The 16,455-nt window shown below is 52.1% G+C and overlaps 1 protein-coding gene across 1 annotated transcript in view; it reads left to right on the top strand.

Moving 5' to 3' along the window:
• sorl1 (sortilin-related receptor, L(DLR class) A repeats containing) overlaps positions 1-13,800 on the top strand; it is a 31,769-nt gene extending 17,969 nt beyond the window's left edge. Inside the window, exons 22-48 of the mRNA XM_078106644.1 lie at positions 560-733; positions 847-960; positions 1,058-1,180; positions 1,503-1,622; positions 1,709-1,834; positions 1,910-2,020; positions 2,317-2,448; positions 2,894-3,025; positions 3,109-3,243; positions 3,657-3,809; positions 5,353-5,520; positions 5,766-5,894; positions 6,092-6,218; positions 6,349-6,518; positions 6,719-6,831; positions 6,912-7,016; positions 7,099-7,165; positions 7,834-7,916; positions 8,000-8,090; positions 8,203-8,399; positions 8,507-8,626; positions 8,745-8,909; positions 9,077-9,251; positions 9,460-9,566; positions 9,657-9,849; positions 10,006-10,218; positions 10,322-13,800. Coding sequence (XP_077962770.1) covers positions 560-733; positions 847-960; positions 1,058-1,180; positions 1,503-1,622; positions 1,709-1,834; positions 1,910-2,020; positions 2,317-2,448; positions 2,894-3,025; positions 3,109-3,243; positions 3,657-3,809; positions 5,353-5,520; positions 5,766-5,894; positions 6,092-6,218; positions 6,349-6,518; positions 6,719-6,831; positions 6,912-7,016; positions 7,099-7,165; positions 7,834-7,916; positions 8,000-8,090; positions 8,203-8,399; positions 8,507-8,626; positions 8,745-8,909; positions 9,077-9,251; positions 9,460-9,566; positions 9,657-9,849; positions 10,006-10,218; positions 10,322-10,389 — 3,611 coding nt within the window. The 3' untranslated portion in view covers positions 10,390-13,800. The remainder of the gene's footprint in view (positions 1-559; positions 734-846; positions 961-1,057; positions 1,181-1,502; positions 1,623-1,708; positions 1,835-1,909; positions 2,021-2,316; positions 2,449-2,893; positions 3,026-3,108; positions 3,244-3,656; positions 3,810-5,352; positions 5,521-5,765; positions 5,895-6,091; positions 6,219-6,348; positions 6,519-6,718; positions 6,832-6,911; positions 7,017-7,098; positions 7,166-7,833; positions 7,917-7,999; positions 8,091-8,202; positions 8,400-8,506; positions 8,627-8,744; positions 8,910-9,076; positions 9,252-9,459; positions 9,567-9,656; positions 9,850-10,005; positions 10,219-10,321) is intronic.
• The last annotated feature ends 2,655 nt before the right edge of the window (positions 13,801-16,455 follow it).

Here is a 16,455-nt window from a genome sequence, read left to right on the forward strand (position 1 = left end):
GGAAATGACTCTACTTCTCTGTAGTGACCAGCAGGGGGCGACTCCTCTGCTCCCATAGACGTCTATGAGGAAATGACTCTACTTCTCTGTAGTGACCAGCAGGGGGCGACTCCTCTGCTCCCATAGACGTCTATGAGGAAATGACTCTACTTCTCTCTTGATTCAAACATTACGTTGACTGCAGAGCAGTTATGAGATACTGAGTAAGATGAGAAAGGTCAGATAGCGAAAGCTCAAACAAACAGGGATAAAAATCAGGAAATCAATAAATGGTTGAGAATTTCTCTTTTTCGGCATTTGGGTTTCAGTTTCAAAATAAAATAATAGTTTTATTTCTACAGTTGTGGTTAAAAATAACAAATGCAATGCATCAATTTTGCTTTTCAAAGGAGTAAATGACGTATTGTTTTTAATATTTCCTTTACTTATTGATAAGAACACAGTACACGCAGTATATTGAACCGTGAAGGATCTTGAATCGCATTGAGGCTCACAGAAAAGCAACCCCGCCCCCCCACCGGTGTGTCTGAGCTGAGGTTCTGAGGTTCTTGCCCCCCAGGACACAACGCCTGCGCCGACCAGCCGTGCAGTCTGCTGTGTCTGCCTCAGCCGGGTCACCGGCACACCTGCGTCTGCCCGGACGGCGCCCCAACCGTGGCCACGCCCACCGGGGAGCTGCAGTGCCTGTGCCCCCCCGGGTACCTGCTGCAGAACGGCACCTGCGTGAAGACCGGTGAGCCTTTTACTGATATTACATCAAAATACATCAAAATAAAAAAAACAAAGGTAATATGAAGCTAATATTATATTATATTGAGTGTCACATGTGACCCTTTGTCCAATCAGAGCACAGCTGTCTGCCCAACCAGTACCGCTGCTCCAACGGCCGCTGCATCAGCAGCATCTGGAAGTGCGACAGCGACAACGACTGCGGAGACATGAGCGACGAGCAGGAGTGTCGTAAGTGGCCCCGCCCCCTTCTACGTCACCAACGGGGGTGGGGGGGGGGCGGGGGCGCGTTGACGTTAACACCTCTACCGTACACTCATCCCCACAGCCACCACCACCTGCGACCCGTCCAACCAGTTCCGCTGCGTGGTCTCGGGCTCGTGCATCCCGCTCGCCTTCAAGTGCGACCACGAGGACGACTGCGGGGACAACAGCGACGAGGAGCGCTGCGGTGAGGCCTCTCGTTTTGTGCAATAAAACGAAAAGGAAATTGTACATTATGTTAAATATGGTTAAATATAGAAGTGGTTTGACAACAAGTTCCTTCACTGTTTTGTTTTCCCGATTATAAAAACGCGTGATTTTCTTTTTTTCGCCTAAATCTTTGATTCATTTTTCTCTTGTATTTGTTGTTGTAATATTCACCTCGTCCACAAGAGGCTGCTGTGCACCATTAAATAGTTTAAACATAAAACCGTTCCAAGTGAGAAATGACACAAAAAGATGTTTCTTCAGTGGTCCCGTTATTAAGAGCCATTTAAAAACGTCCTCAGAGTCCCACCAGTGCGGCCCGGGAGAGTTCACGTGTGCACGCGGCGTTTGCATCCGCGAGGCGTGGCGCTGCGACGGAGACAACGACTGCAGGGATTGGTCGGACGAGGCCAACTGCACAGGTGGGGAAGCACGTTGTTTTCTCACACAAACGTCGCCGCCGTCTTCCGCGTCTCCGAGCCTTCGTCTCTGCCCGTTTGTCCCCCAGTGGGACGCCATACGTGTGAGGCCAGCAGCTTCCAGTGCCACACGGGCCACTGCATCCCGCAGCGCTGGATGTGCGACGGAGACGACGACTGTCAAGACGACTCGGACGAAGACCCGCGGTACTGCGGTGAGTTCAGGGACACGCGTCATGTTTGGTCCAGTCACGATTGGACCGGAGCGTAAACAAGCTGTTTACCTGCAGAGGGAACGCGATGTAACGGCTTCCTCTGCTCCAATCACACCTGCCTGCCGGCCACCGCGCACTGCAACGGCATGCGGGAGTGTCCAGACGGCGCCGACGAGAACAACTGTGGTGAGGGACTCGATCTGTGTGTTATTATCATTATTATCATTATCATTGGTGGTGAAAGAGCTTTTATTTATAGATACTTTTCTTTAAGTGACAAAACAAAATAAAACTACATTAACATGTTCTTTGTTAATGTAATATTGTCCAAGTGTATCTGTATTTAAATGAATAATACTATTTAGAGTATCTGCCGCATGTCGAAACCTGCAAAATCCACCGTGTCAAATACTTGTGTTTGTATGTCATATGAACGAGTGCATGCTTCTTTAGTACATGTGAAACACCACTTTGGTCCACAGACCCGCTGTGCACCCGCTACATGGAGTTTGTGTGCAAGAACCGAGCGCAGTGTCTGTTCCAGTCGCTGGTGTGCGACGGCATCAAACACTGCGAAGACGGATCCGACGAGGACGCCGACTACGCCGGATGTGGTGGGTTTCTGTTCCGCGTCTTATTCCTTTTATAACGGCTTCCTCCCACAGTCCAAAGACCTGCTCCGGGGATCAGGTGACTCTAAATCGCCCGTAGGTGTGTGAATGTTTGTGGGTCCCTGTGTAGCCCTGTGATTGGCTGGTGACCAGTCCAGGGTGAACCCCGTCTATCACCTGAAGTTGGCTGGGATGGACTCCAGCCCCCCTGCTGTGCCTGTGTGGTTGACGATGGGTGGATGGTGACTCCCTGACTCCATAAGGTCTAATAGGCCTCCGCTTGTTTATACGCACGTTGTGAATGTTCCTCAAACACATTTTCAATTTTCATTTTTTTTTTTCCAGTTCATCTTATATTCTGTGTGTGTGTGTGTGTGTGTGTGTGTGTGTGTGTGTGTGTGTGTGTGTGTGTGTGTGTGTGTGTGTGTGTGTGTGTGTTTTTTCTCAGCCACGCCGTCGGAGTTCGGTAAAGTGTGCGATTCCTACACCTTCCAGTGCGCCAACGGGGTGTGCGTGAGCCTGGAGTGGAAGTGCGACGGCATGGACGACTGCGGGGATTATTCCGACGAAGCCAACTGTGGTGAGGAAGGAAAACGAAACACACGCGCGCGCGTTGAATAAGAAGCACATCGACGTGAACGCGTGAATATTCTCCGCTTGCAGCGGCGCCCACCGAGGTCCCCGGCTGCTCGCGCTACTTCCAGTACGAGTGCAGCAACGGCCGCTGCATCCCGACGTGGTGGAAGTGCGACGGGGAGAACGACTGCGGGGACTGGTCCGACGAGGCCCAGTGCACGGGTACGGGTCGCCCCGGGTTACCACATTGCTTCCCTTTGCATTATGGGATCAGACTCGCCACAGACGTCACCAGTTAAAGGTTTCAGGGACGGGAAGATATGAATGATATTGGTATTTATTCATGTGCATAAAATAATACAGAAGTTCAAATAAAACGTATATGTATGTTATAATGAAATATATTAAAGAAATAACACGAGTATGAAGCATCAGGTCATCTGAGGTCATCTTACCCGTAATAACACCAACACACAAGGTTATAACTGACAACGCTTTGGGTTTCTTATTTTTTTTTTTATGCCCTCACAAGCATCATATACCTCGATCTACTACATTTAGATAAAAAATATTTATTGATGGTCGACAATAAATACCCCCCCCCCCCCCCCCCTCCTCCTCCTCCCTGCCGGTAGGCGGAGTCACCCCTCACACCGTGGCCCCCGGCCGCTCTACTTGTGCCCCCAACCGCTTCCACTGCGGCTCCGGAGCGTGCATCATCAACACCTGGGTGTGTGACGGCTACGCAGACTGTCCCGACGGCAGCGACGAGCTGGGCTGCCCCACAGGTAGAGACACGCACCTGTCCCACAGGTAGAGACACGCACCTGTCCCACAGGTAGAGACACACACCTGTCCCACAGGTAGAGACACACACCTGTCCCACAGGTAGAGACACACCTGCCCACATGTCCCACAGGTAGAGACACGCACCTGTCCCACATGTCCCACAGGTAGAGACACACACCTGTCCCACAGGTAGAGACACACACCTGTCCCACAGGTAGAGACACACACCTGTCCCACAGGTAGAGACACACACCTGCCCAACAGGTAGCGACACACCTGCCCACATGTCCCACAGGTAGAGACACGCACCTGTCCCACAGGTAGAGACACGCACCTGTCCCACAGGTAGAGACACACACCTGTCCCACAGGTAGAGACACACCTGCCCACATGTCCCACAGGTAGAGACACGCACCTGTCCCACATGTCCCACAGGTAGAGACACGCACCTGTCCCACAGGTAGAGACACGCACCTGTCCCACAGGTAGAGACACACACCTGTCCCACAGGTAGAGACACGCACCTGTCCCACAGGTAGAGACACCTGCCCACATGTCCCACAGGTAGAGACACGCACCTGTCCCACATGTCCCACAGGTAGAGACACGCACCTGTCCCACATGTCCCACAGGTAGAGACACGCACCTGTCCCACATGTCCCACAGGTAGAGACACGCACCTGTCCCACAGGTAGAGACACGCACCTGTCCCACAGGTAGAGACACACACCTGTCCCACAGGTAGAGACACGCACCTGTCCCACAGGTAGAGACACCTGCCCACATGTCCCACAGGTAGAGACACGCACCTGTCCCACATGTCCCACAGGTAGAGACACGCACCTGTCCCACATGTCCCACAGGTAGAGACACGCACCTGTCCCACATGTCCCACAGGTAGAGACACGCACCTGTCCCACAGGTAGAGACACGCACCTGTCCCACAGGTAGAGACACGCACCTGTCCCACATGTCCCACAGGTAGAGACACACACCTGTCCCACATGTCCCACAGGTAGAGACACACACCTGTCCCACAGGTAGAGACACACACCTGTCCCACAGGTAGAGACACACACCTGTCCCACAGGTAGAGACACACACCTGTCCCACAGGTAGAGACACACACCTGCCCAACAGGTAGCGACACACCTGCCCACATGTCCCACAGGTAGCGACACACCTGCCCACATGTCCCACAGGTAGCGACACACCTGCCCACCTGTCCCGCAGGTAGAGACGCGCACCTGTCCCGCAGGTAGAGACGCGCACCTGTCCCGCAGGTAGAGACACACCTGCCCACATGTCCCACAGGTAGAGACACACCTGCCCACATGTCCCACAGGTAGAGACACACCTGCCCACATGTCCCACAGGCAGAGAGACACACACCTGCCCACATGTCCCGCAGGTAGAGACACACACCTGTCCCACAGGTGGAGGTTCCCCGCTCACGTACCTGTGAACACAAGTCAAATGATTAAAGAGGAAAGAAAGAAGAATGAACAGAGGACAAATATAAACTGCTTGTTTCCCCGACAGCAGCCAACGGCAGCACCAAAACGCCGGCCCCCACTCAGGCTCCGCCCTCTCCCACGCGCTGCACCCGGGGTCAGTTCCTGTGCCGCCGCCCGCCCCGCTGCATCCCAGACTGGCAGCGCTGCGACGGCGTGCCGCACTGCCAGGACGGCTCGGACGAAGCCCACTGCCGTGAGTCCCCGAAGCAACGCCGCTGGAGAGGGGGGGGGGGCAGGTTAGGGTTTAATGGAGGTCAACGGATTTAGAAAAAGCATGAAAAGCACATCAAATACTAAAGTAATCAAACCGGTGGGATGTAATAAAAGAGAATTAATACATAATCAGACGCAATGATTGTTCATATTGCACCAAATTGTTAGTGTGGTGTTCACATTGGTGCCCCCCCCCCCCCGCCCCCGCCCCCGCCCCCCTCACAGCGACCCGCGGGCCTCTGTTCTGCGGCAACGGGACGCGCTGCTCTGACGGGGAAGCCTGCGTTCTGGACGGCGAGCGCTGCGACGGCTTCCTGGACTGCTCGGACCACAGCGACGAGGACAACTGCACCCGTAAGTCCATCGGGGGACGTCGTGTTTGGGGTCATTCTACGTAGTTGGTGTATTTCTACTGCAGCAACGCACTAAGCACCTCATGCATGGAATCAGTGCTGCCACCTGGTGGCTGCTGGCAGTGGCCTTTTTGTCTGTGAGATGAAACTAAACCGAGGACCCCCCCCATCCCCTCCCCCCCCCCCCCACTTCTCTAGAAGACACCCTGGCCTATAAAGTCCAGAACCTCCAGTGGACACCTGACTTCCTGGGTGCCATCACGCTGACTTGGTCCCGTCCCAAGAGCCTCCCTGTGGACTCCTGCTACTTCCTCGTTTACTACAGGTGAGTTCGGATGAAATGCTGCCTTCAAGGGCCGTGGGGATTTACCAACCCGAACGGAGCACATCATTCGCTGAGTCCCTGGTGCTTCTTGTCGTGCCCCCTCCCCCCCCCCCCCCCCCCCCCCCACCAGGCTGGTGGGCACCCAGCAGTGGACCGTCATGGACACGCACAGCAACAAGACCAGCTACAAGCTGATGGTGCTGCAGCCCGACACCACCTATCACGTCAAGGTGCTGACCCAGTGCCTCAGCAGGCTGCACAAGAGCAACGAGGCGATCACCGTGAGGACGCCAGAGGGACGTGAGTATGAATTTGACATCGTGTTCCAAATGTCCAGTAAGTCTTTAACGTCTGTCCTGACCTGCAGACTCCAGATTTCTTTAGTTAATCATTCCGTGTTTTCCAGAGAAATGCGGGTTGAATATCCTGTAAATAAACGTCGACCTCATCTTTAAAGACTTCACCACGCCGACCTTAAGGTGTGTGTGTGTGTCCTGCAGTGCCCGACCCCCCCAGGAACCTGCAGCTGTCTTGTGATAATGGCGAGGACGGGACGGTGGAGGCGTCCTGGAGCCCTCCGGACAAAGGACACGGCCTCGTCAGAGAGTACATCGTGAGTTTCTGTCTCCATGTTGTTGTTTCCTGCTCGAGTTTCGTTTCCGTTTAGAAGATGTTCTAAACGCTCGTGTCCAGGTGGAGTACAGCGAGCGAGGAGGTCCCGACTGGACGTCCCAGAGATGCACCACCACCAGCAGCGAGGTGAAGGAGCTGCAGCCGGACACTTTGTACCGATTCAGGGTGAGCGACCCGTGACATCACAGAGGGGGGCGTGGCTTTCTGTGTGCACACGAGTGTTTCATGAGGCCGGCGTGTTCTCCAGGTGGCGGCCGTGACCAGTCGAGGTGAAGGCAACTGGTCCGAGGTTAAATCCATCACCCCCAAGAAAGGTACAGGAGGGACACAGGGGACACACGCACACACACAGGGGACACACAGGGACACACAGGGAACACACGCACACACACACAGGGGACACACGCACACACACAGGACACACAAACACACACACAGGGCACACACACACACAGGGGACACACGGGGACACACAGGGGACACACGCACACACACAGGACACACACACAGGGGACACACAGGGGACACACGCACACACACAGGACACACACACAGGGGACACACGGGGACACACAGGGGACACACGCACACACACAGGACACACACACAGGGGACACACAGGGGACACACGCACACACACAGGACACACACACAGGGGACACACGGGGACACACAGGGGACACACACACACACACACAGGGGACACACGGGGACACATGCTGGAAGTCAAATAGTGTCTTATAGAGACAATAGAGTCGCAAATATTACAAATTAAGCAAACGTGTCGTCTCGTGATGGAAGACGCCGGAAAACGAGTCAGTGAGTAGAAACTCCAGTTAACCCCCCATTTGCTCAGCGTTGTCATGGTAACGTGATACGTGTCTCTGTTGCACATTTAAAACCCCCACAGGGTTTATTTAATGTGCGAGGGACATTGTGTGGGGGGGTCGACCCCCGTTGACCTCGTCTTTCTGTCCTGCAGCTCTCCCTCCCCCCTCGGTGATCGCCGACAGCATCACGGGCGACTCCATGAGCCTCTCGTTCAGCTTCAACTCGCAGTACGAGGTGAGAGATCCTCAGGAGGGCTTGTTTGTTTGTTTGTTTGTTTGTTTGTGGGCGGGACCAACCGCCTCCCTGCCGTCCCTCAGGTCAAGCGCTACGTCCTGATCCTGTCCTGGCAGTTCGATACCCACGTCAAGGAGAGCAAGAACTACAGTGTCACAGAGCGGATACTCAAAGGTACCCCCTCCCCCCCCCCAACCTGCCCCCCAACACGCCCAACCTGCCCCCCCAACCTGCCCCCCCACACCCCTTTGAACTTTCCTCTCATGTCTCGCCGTCCGTTTCCCAGCCACCAACCTGACGGCGGGGACGCTGTACGAGGTGGCCGTGTGGGCCCACACCACGGTGGGGGACAGTCCCACCGCGCTGTCCCACCACCGGACCGCGGGCACGCAGCCCGAGAGGCCCTTCCTCAAGACCCGGGCCCTCAACCAGACCGCCGTGGACTGCAGCTGGACCGTCAACAGCAGCAGCAGCAGCGCGCAGGTACGCGGCATGCTGGGAAGCCTCCGGTCCTAGCTGGGTTAGCATAGCAAAATCCTCCTTCATCTAAAATGCGTGTGCGTGTGTGTGTGTGTGTGTGTGTGGTGCAGCTGTACGGCGTGTTCTACGCCACCTCCTTCCTGGACCTGTTCCGCCGCCCCCGTCAGGTCAGCACCTCGTCCCTCGGCCTGACGGTCACGGTGCAGAGTGACGAGCAGTACCTCTTCCTGGTGGGTCACTCTGATTCCTCCCTGTTTATTACTCTGACCTGGAAAGTGAAATCTACCTCATCCCGTTTCACACGCGTTGCTCCTACGCGCCGACGTCACCACCGTGACTCCTCCCCAGGTGCGAGTCGTCTCTCCGTCCCTGGGTCCTCCCTCCGACTACGCCGTGGTGAAGATGATCCCCAACGAGCGCCTCCCCCCCCGGAGCCTCCACCGCGTCCGGGTGGACGGGACGACGGCCACGCTCAAGTGGCAGCCGCCCTACGACGCGCCCAGCGCCCCGCTGGTACGTACGCCGCCGCCGCCGCCTCTGATTTTCATACAACAATCAAAAACAACCAACCAGAGTATTGATGCGCTTCTTAGCGGCGCAAACATGCGGTTTTGATAGTGAACCTCACCCGAACCTCATGGCGTCCGTCTCCCCCCCCCCCCGCCCCCCCCACCTGGCAGACGTACGCCATCCACGTGCGCGACGTGATCCGCAAAGAGGAGCGAGACTACAAGCTGACGAGCAGCAACAACACGGTGGAGTTCCTGCTGAGCGGCCTGGAGCCGGCCGGCCGCTACGCCGTCTCTGTGCGCCTCCGCAACATGAGCAAGGAGGCGGGCTTCACGCTCAGCACAGGTGCGCCGTGCACGAGCGCCATCGCACTTATTTTCCTCCAGATTTGCATGTGCGCGCGTTTCCCGCATCGAAGGCACGAACGTGTGTGACGCGTTTATTTTACGCTGCACTCTGATGTCATGTGAGTGCTGAGAGACTTGACGTCTCCGCCCCGTCACTTCCTGCGAGCTGCTTCTCACAGACGCTTGTCCTCCCCCCCCCGCTGCAGTTCCTCTTCCGCCTCCGGAGGCCCTGAAGATCCTGACGGAGAAGGACCACGTGTTCCTGTTATGGAAGAGTCTGGCCGTCAGAGAGAAGGGCTTCAACGAGAGCCGGGTGAGCCGATGCACTTCTGCATCTCCTCTGCTGACACTTTTGGGCTCTTGGTTGGTGGAATAAAAACCGTGAGCTCCTGCGCGTTCGCAGGGTTACGAGGTGCACGTGTACGACAGCGTCACCAACCAGACGTCCCGCCTGGGCAACACCACGGAGACGTACTTCCGCATCGGCAGCCTGCTGCTGGGACACAACTACACCTTCTCGGTGCAGGCGCGCTGCCTCCTCAGCGGCCAGCTGTGCGGCGAGCCGGCCCTGCTGCTCTACAACCAGCTGGCGGCGGGTAGGGGGCGCACACGCGCACACGGTTTGGTCTTTGAGATGAACCGGCTACAAGAGGTCCAAGCTTTCGGGTGTTGAAGGCCCCCCCGCGTACGAGGAGAGGTCCATCTCTGTACTGTGGACTTGCTTTACCTTTCTCTGTCTCCCTGGTGTCCAGGGGCCAGCGGCGCGTCCCGCAGCGAGGGCCGCACGGGGGACGTGGCGGCGGTGGTGGTGCCGGTCCTCTTCCTGCTGCTGCTGGGGGTGTGCGGCGGCCTGGTGGCGCTCTACCTGCGGCACCGCCGGCTGCAGAACAACTTCACCGCCTTCGCCAACTCCCACTACAACTCGCGCCTGGGCTCCGCCATCTTCTCCTCTGGGGACGAGCTGGGTGAGTTCGGTCAGGTTTCGGTAGTTAGCTGTTAGCTGTTAGCTGCTAGCTGCTCGCTGCTCGCTGCTCCAGCATCCCGTCTAAAATGTCTGCGTCTCCCCAGGCGACGACGACGAAGATGCTCCCATGATCAGCGGCTTCTCGGACGACGTTCCAATGGTCATCGCGTAGCGAGACGCCCCCCCCCCCTTCTGTTACCTGTTTCTCGCTCCTTGCTCCCCCCGACTCACTCCCCCCCACCCCCCCGCTGGACGAAGCGAAGTGGAAACCGGCGGCAAACTTCGCCCATTAGCAGGAAACATGAAGACAAAAAAGAGAAAGATATTTTTCAAAAATACAATGCACTGTTTTGTGGACGCGCAATAACTTATTTTTTATAATGTTAAACATATATATATATATATAAATATATATATATATAAATATATATATATATATATATATGTATAAAGGGTCAAAACAAAAGGACTGCGAGGAAGAAGTGGACTCTGAAGCAAAGTGAAGGAGTCGAGTTTGTCGGGATGGAGACCCTGTCTGTAAACTCGCCGTCCAATCAGAGCGTCCATTGCTTGAAGCCAAAATGCATCCAGAAACTGGAATATACTGTAGAATGCAAAAAACCACACAAACACACATAGGGGAAAATATATATGTATAAAGAGAAAGGCTGTATACAACATGTCCAAATAGACGATAATGGTCACATATTTGGGCTTAGGTACTATTGCAGAATACGCCGGCTTGGGCCGGTTAGATGAGCTGACCGTGCAATCGCGTTCCATCTTTCACATAATCTGAATTTTTTCCATTTCAACGGTTCTTTGTAAAGTCTGTTGAGGGGTCGACCCTCCGGCCCCGCGTAGAGACCTCATAGATCTTTATTGTCCACCACCAGCACACTGTTGTATGTCCATACGTAGAGGCCACACACGGTAACGAGAATATTCCCCCTCGCCGCGCTGCTCACCGGATTTGTAGATACCGGCTTTTAATAATGAGTCCTCCCCTTGCTGCACCGCGTCATTCTGTCAAAATGTGTTTTTAAATCCGTCAGGACCACGAATTAAAGTCCCTCAGCATTTTTGCCATAGTTGTAGTCGTAGAGGAAGTGGGTTCTCAGGGAACTGTGTCGGAGCGGTCACCAGCGCACCACCACCACCACCACCAACAACACCACCACCAACACCACCACGGCTTAGGCAGCACCGCCCATCCGCCTGTGTTGAATCCGTTTGTGTCTAGAAAAATCATTTAAAGGGATAACTCAATTAAAATCACACGTCACCGTGTTTTTAAGTAGCCAGTAGTCGTGTCTGGTGACGCCGAGGTTTTTACACGTGTCTCGATATCTTAACAGCGACTTCTTTTTCCAGAAATTTGTTGGCCCGAGACGTTCGCTAACTAACGTACGAGGCCGGCCGGCCGGTTGCAGTTGTTAGGAAGCTGACCAGGAGCATGCTAGTTATCTGGTTTAATGCTAGCACGAGCCAGCTACGAGCGCCAAACCAGGTCAAGCGACCAACAAATACAAACATACATTTGAAAGTATAGCTAGCTAGTAGCATGCTAGTTATCTGGTTTAGTGCTAGCGCGAGCCAGCTACGAGCGCCAAACCAGATTAAGCGACCAACAAATACAAACATACATTTGAAAGTATAGCTAGCTAGTAGCATGCTAGTTATCTGGTTTAGTGCTAGCGCGAGCCAGCTACGAGCGCCAAACCAGGTCAAGCGACCAACAAATACAAACATACATTTGAAAGTATAGCTAGCTAGTAGCATGCTAGTTATCTGGTTTAGTGCTAGCGCGAGCCAGCTACGAGCGCCAAACCAGATTAAGCGACCAACAAATACAAACATACATTTGAAAGTATAGCTAGCTAGTAGCATGCTAGTTATCTGGTTTAGTGCTAGCGCGAGCCAGCTACGAGCGCCAAACCAGATCAAGCGACCAACAAATACAAACATACATTTGAAAGTATAGCTAGCTAGTAGCATGCTAGTTATCTGGTTTAGTGCTAGCGCGAGCCAGCTACGAGCGCCAAACCAGGTCAAGCGACCAACAAATACAAACATACATTTGAAAGTATAGCTAGCTAGTAGCATGCTAGTTATCTGGTTTAGTGCTAGCATGAGTCAGCTACGAGCGCCACCTAGTTGGCTAGAAATCAAGCTATCATAAAAAAATGCATTTTAAAAGTAGGCCTGCTAGCCAGTAGCATGCTACATTAGCTTGATGACGAACAAGACATTTCATTTCCATGTCAGAGTTCATCAAAACAAACATTTTCTTCATCTAATCAGCTGCTTTTCTCCCCCTCGTAGTTGCCTTGTTTTGTCCGACAACAATTCAAAGCAGAAAAATATTCTATTTCATAAAACTAGCGTATTGGCCAGTGTTGGTGTTTCGTCAATCTTGCTAATTGAATCATTTGAGTGATGACTCAATAATAAAATCCCCAAAGTAGCAATATATTTGCTGTAATCCAGTTGATTAAAAGTCCTCTGTCAACTTTTCTGGAAAAAGATGTCTCTGTTGATTTTAATTTTATATTTTCATGCCGTGAGATTGCATCTCAACTCTGCTGCACGTGTATTCGTGCGGAGGTTCTTAAACTCTGTCGCTGCGACGACCACGCGCTGAAACGCCGGTAAAACGTGCAATTCTTTTTGCAATTAGGATTGTCCTTTTAACTCCAGTTAGTGGTACCAGTTGTATGTACAGAAGAGACTGTTGCACGTAAATGTATGATCACAAAAAAAAGGAATTTGGGGATAATCATGTTGTTCTGACTCCGTACTGTAGTCCATTAACTGATATTTTGTGTTTCGGTTTGAGCCGGTTTGGTGTTCTGCTTTCTCTCGTCTTCATGAATGTATTTTATACCTGTACTGTCCCAGCTCATTATGCTACTGCCCACCTGTGAAGTCAGTGCACCCCCCTCTGGTCTCCCCCCTGGTTTGGTTGTTACAGCCCGAAGCCCCACATCACAAACCCACAGCAGCAGAACGTTCCTGTTTTCGTTCATCTTCTCATTCTGACTCCGGATCAATGAGGACGTTCTTGGTTTCCTCAAGTCTGGTTTTCTTAAAGGCCTTAACAGCTGATTCTTTTCATGGCAAAAATGCTGTTTGATTTTTTATTTTTTAGCTGTGTGGAGTTTCTGTTTTGCCACATATTGCCTTATTAGAACACATTGGGTTTGTATGTGATGTGCTGTTTGTATGATAGAACACGGAGGCTGGGGAGGAGGTTACCGTTTGGGCATTGGGTTCATTTGTCAGATCACTGCTCTTTCATGGCTGCTTTTACGCGAGCCTCTTTGTCTCTTTCCATTCAGGTTTTACTCGTGTACAAAGTTTAATTATTGGTTATTATGTGGCCGTTCGTTCCCCACTTGTCTTAAGTAGTTTGCTTCGAAATGTTGTGTGGCACAGAGTTTGATCCTTTTGGCCACATCGGAAGATATAAATGTCCCGCTTGCTTGTCTCGGAGGTTGCAAGAACAACGAGACGTTTGGAGAGACAGTGTGAGGCGTTTTTAAAAAACACTTGTACTGAAATAAACTTCCTGAAAATCAAACCGCGCCGTCCCTTTCTTTCTCCCCGTAAAGTCAAATATCTATGCAGAAATGTTGTGCATGAACATTTAAACTTAAAGTTAAAGTACAGCCTCAAGTACCTCATTGCTTTAATACATTTTAAAATGTCACAATATAAAACCGTAAACTAAAATCATAAAGGCGTTATTGTAGTACGTATGTACTGTGTGCGCGTGTGCCAGAGGCCGCCACCAGGGGGCAGGAAGTGACTGGTCACATCAGGTGATCAGTCTGGTTGTTTGTTAGGACAATAAAACAATCACACAAATGGGTCAAATAGGAAAATGTCATATATATGTATACACATGTTGACATGTACACAATTACGTATACACATTATTTCACATGTCTATATGAAAGTAACGATTATGGGTTAAACTGCACACACGCATGAACAACAACAGTCTTCCACTGTCCACAGGTCACAAGGTTGGTTCAGAGGTTCCTCACTTTCTGATTGGCCGGGGTCAAAGGTCAACCGAGTGGAGGCAGACATCAAGAGGTCAAGAACAGGTGGACGCCCCCGTGTGTGTGTGTGTGTGTGTGTGTGTGTGTGTGTGTGTGTGTGTGAGAGACAGACACAACAACAGAGAGGAGTTGCAGCACCAGGAGGATCCAAAGCCTCAGAGATCCGCTGAAGGACCATCATCATCTTCATCACGGTGGAGGAGGGTCATGTGGTCACTTCCTGTCCGCTACTCTCAGGGAAGATGGTGTTTGTTTCCGTCATGTTCCGGCTCTGCAGCCGTGACCCCCGCTGACCTGTGTTGTGACAGGTGTGTTCTCCAGCACATCTGCACTGCAGGAAAGGGCTCTGATTGGACCAGAGGACTTTTCCTCTCCTCAGACTCATGTGTTCCTGTATTTATGTAACATGGAGATATTTTCAGGCGTTATTGGACTTTTTAAGTGGTAAGAAAACTTCGAGGAGTAAACCTTTGTAAGATATTGTGCAGCTTCAGATTCAGATTTGAACTGTTTCAATCATAGTTTTCAATCTAATTACATTTAGCATTCAATAGAGAAACTTCAAATTGAATTACTTGTATAGTATATATGTATATATATATATATATATATATATATATATACTATACATCTCCCCTTAACGATCATAAGGATGGAGCACACACCACTGTAGATCAGTGTTACTAATAACTAGTAATTAGTTACTTATTTAAAGGTAATTTAATTACTTACCAGTTACTGTATATCAAAAGTAATTAGTTACTCGACATAAAAGTAACTTAACTTTTAAGGTACTTTTATGGCAGCTAACTGTCTAGCTAATACTTAACTTAATACAAAATAACTGTCTGTCATTCACCTGAAGGCAACTGACTCGACAGGTGACAGGATGCATCTCACCTTCCACATCCAGCTGTAGCTCAGCTTTGCTTGTCAGCATCCGCAGCGCTGTCGTCTCAACAGGTGCTTCATAAGATGTGGATATCCTCTTTGCAGCTGCACATCATCTACAACTCACCACCACATTTTCGTCTTTAATTTTGACGAGCGAAAAGTTATGTCCATCGCCGAAAAAAGACCGGAAATCCCACAAATGATCGTTTTCAGTCAATGGGAGCTTTTGCTTCGGGACGATTAAGGTCATGAGCGATGTGAGTGGATGACGTCGTGGGAGATCTTGCAAGGAGACCCAATGTAGTTTACATGCGGTCTACATAGGGACTATTTTTCTCTACACAACGTTTGGTGGCTACAACTATTTACTTGCTATTGGCCGACCCTCAATAATAATTATTACAATAATGCATTACGTTGTAACGGGTCACTCCCACACTGCTGCAGGTAGAGATGTAGGACGCAGACTCCCCAGCTGCAGACCATCGTGTGGGTGTGAGTGTCTGTGTGCGTGTGTCTTTGTCTCTGTGTGTCCGTGTGTGTGTCTGTGTGCGTGCGTCATGTGTGTCTTTGACTCTCTGTCATCGTGGTGGCGTCTGACTTACACGTCTTTGTGCGTGCAGATATTCTCATTTCCATCCGCAGTGTGAGAATACACCCCCCCCCCCCCCCCTTCTTCCCCCTTGCGCCCCTCCTCTGACCCCCCCCACGCTCTGTCCTCAGAACAAGGGCCCCGGACATGAAGGGACACATTTGTCCTCGGCCCCTGCGCCGTGCTTCTCTGCGCTATTGTTCCTTGAGCCTACTGTTAATATCCGTTTCAAATCTGCTTACTTTCAGATTCCATCAATACGGGCGGGACGTACAAAGAGAGGCCTATGCCCCCCCCCCCCCACCCGCCCCGCCCCCGTCTGAAGGGCCGGAAGAAAAGGATGCGAACAGAGGTCGTCAGTGTGTTCCTTGACTCGGCTCACAATGGCGGCAGTGTGAGCTGCGGCGCGATGATGGACGGACGGAATTAAACAAACAAAAGGTCGACAGGAAGTGAAGTGATTTAGTTGATAGGATTTTGGTGGTGGGGGGCGTGTGTGTGGGGGGGAGGGGAGTACGGTGGATCGTGTCTCTTCGCAATGGTCAGGAGGACAGGAAGTGGTGCTGAGGAGAGGCTGGGGGACAGGAAGTGGTGCTGAGGAGAGGCTGGGGGACAGGAAGTGGTGCTGAGGAGACGCTGGGGGACAGGAAGTGGTGCTGAGGAGACGCTGGGGACGGCCCCC

The sequence above is a fragment of the Gasterosteus aculeatus genome, chromosome 1 (genome assembly GCF_964276395.1).
Source record: "Gasterosteus aculeatus chromosome 1, fGasAcu3.hap1.1, whole genome shotgun sequence".
NCBI lineage: Eukaryota > Metazoa > Chordata > Actinopteri > Perciformes > Gasterosteidae > Gasterosteus > Gasterosteus aculeatus.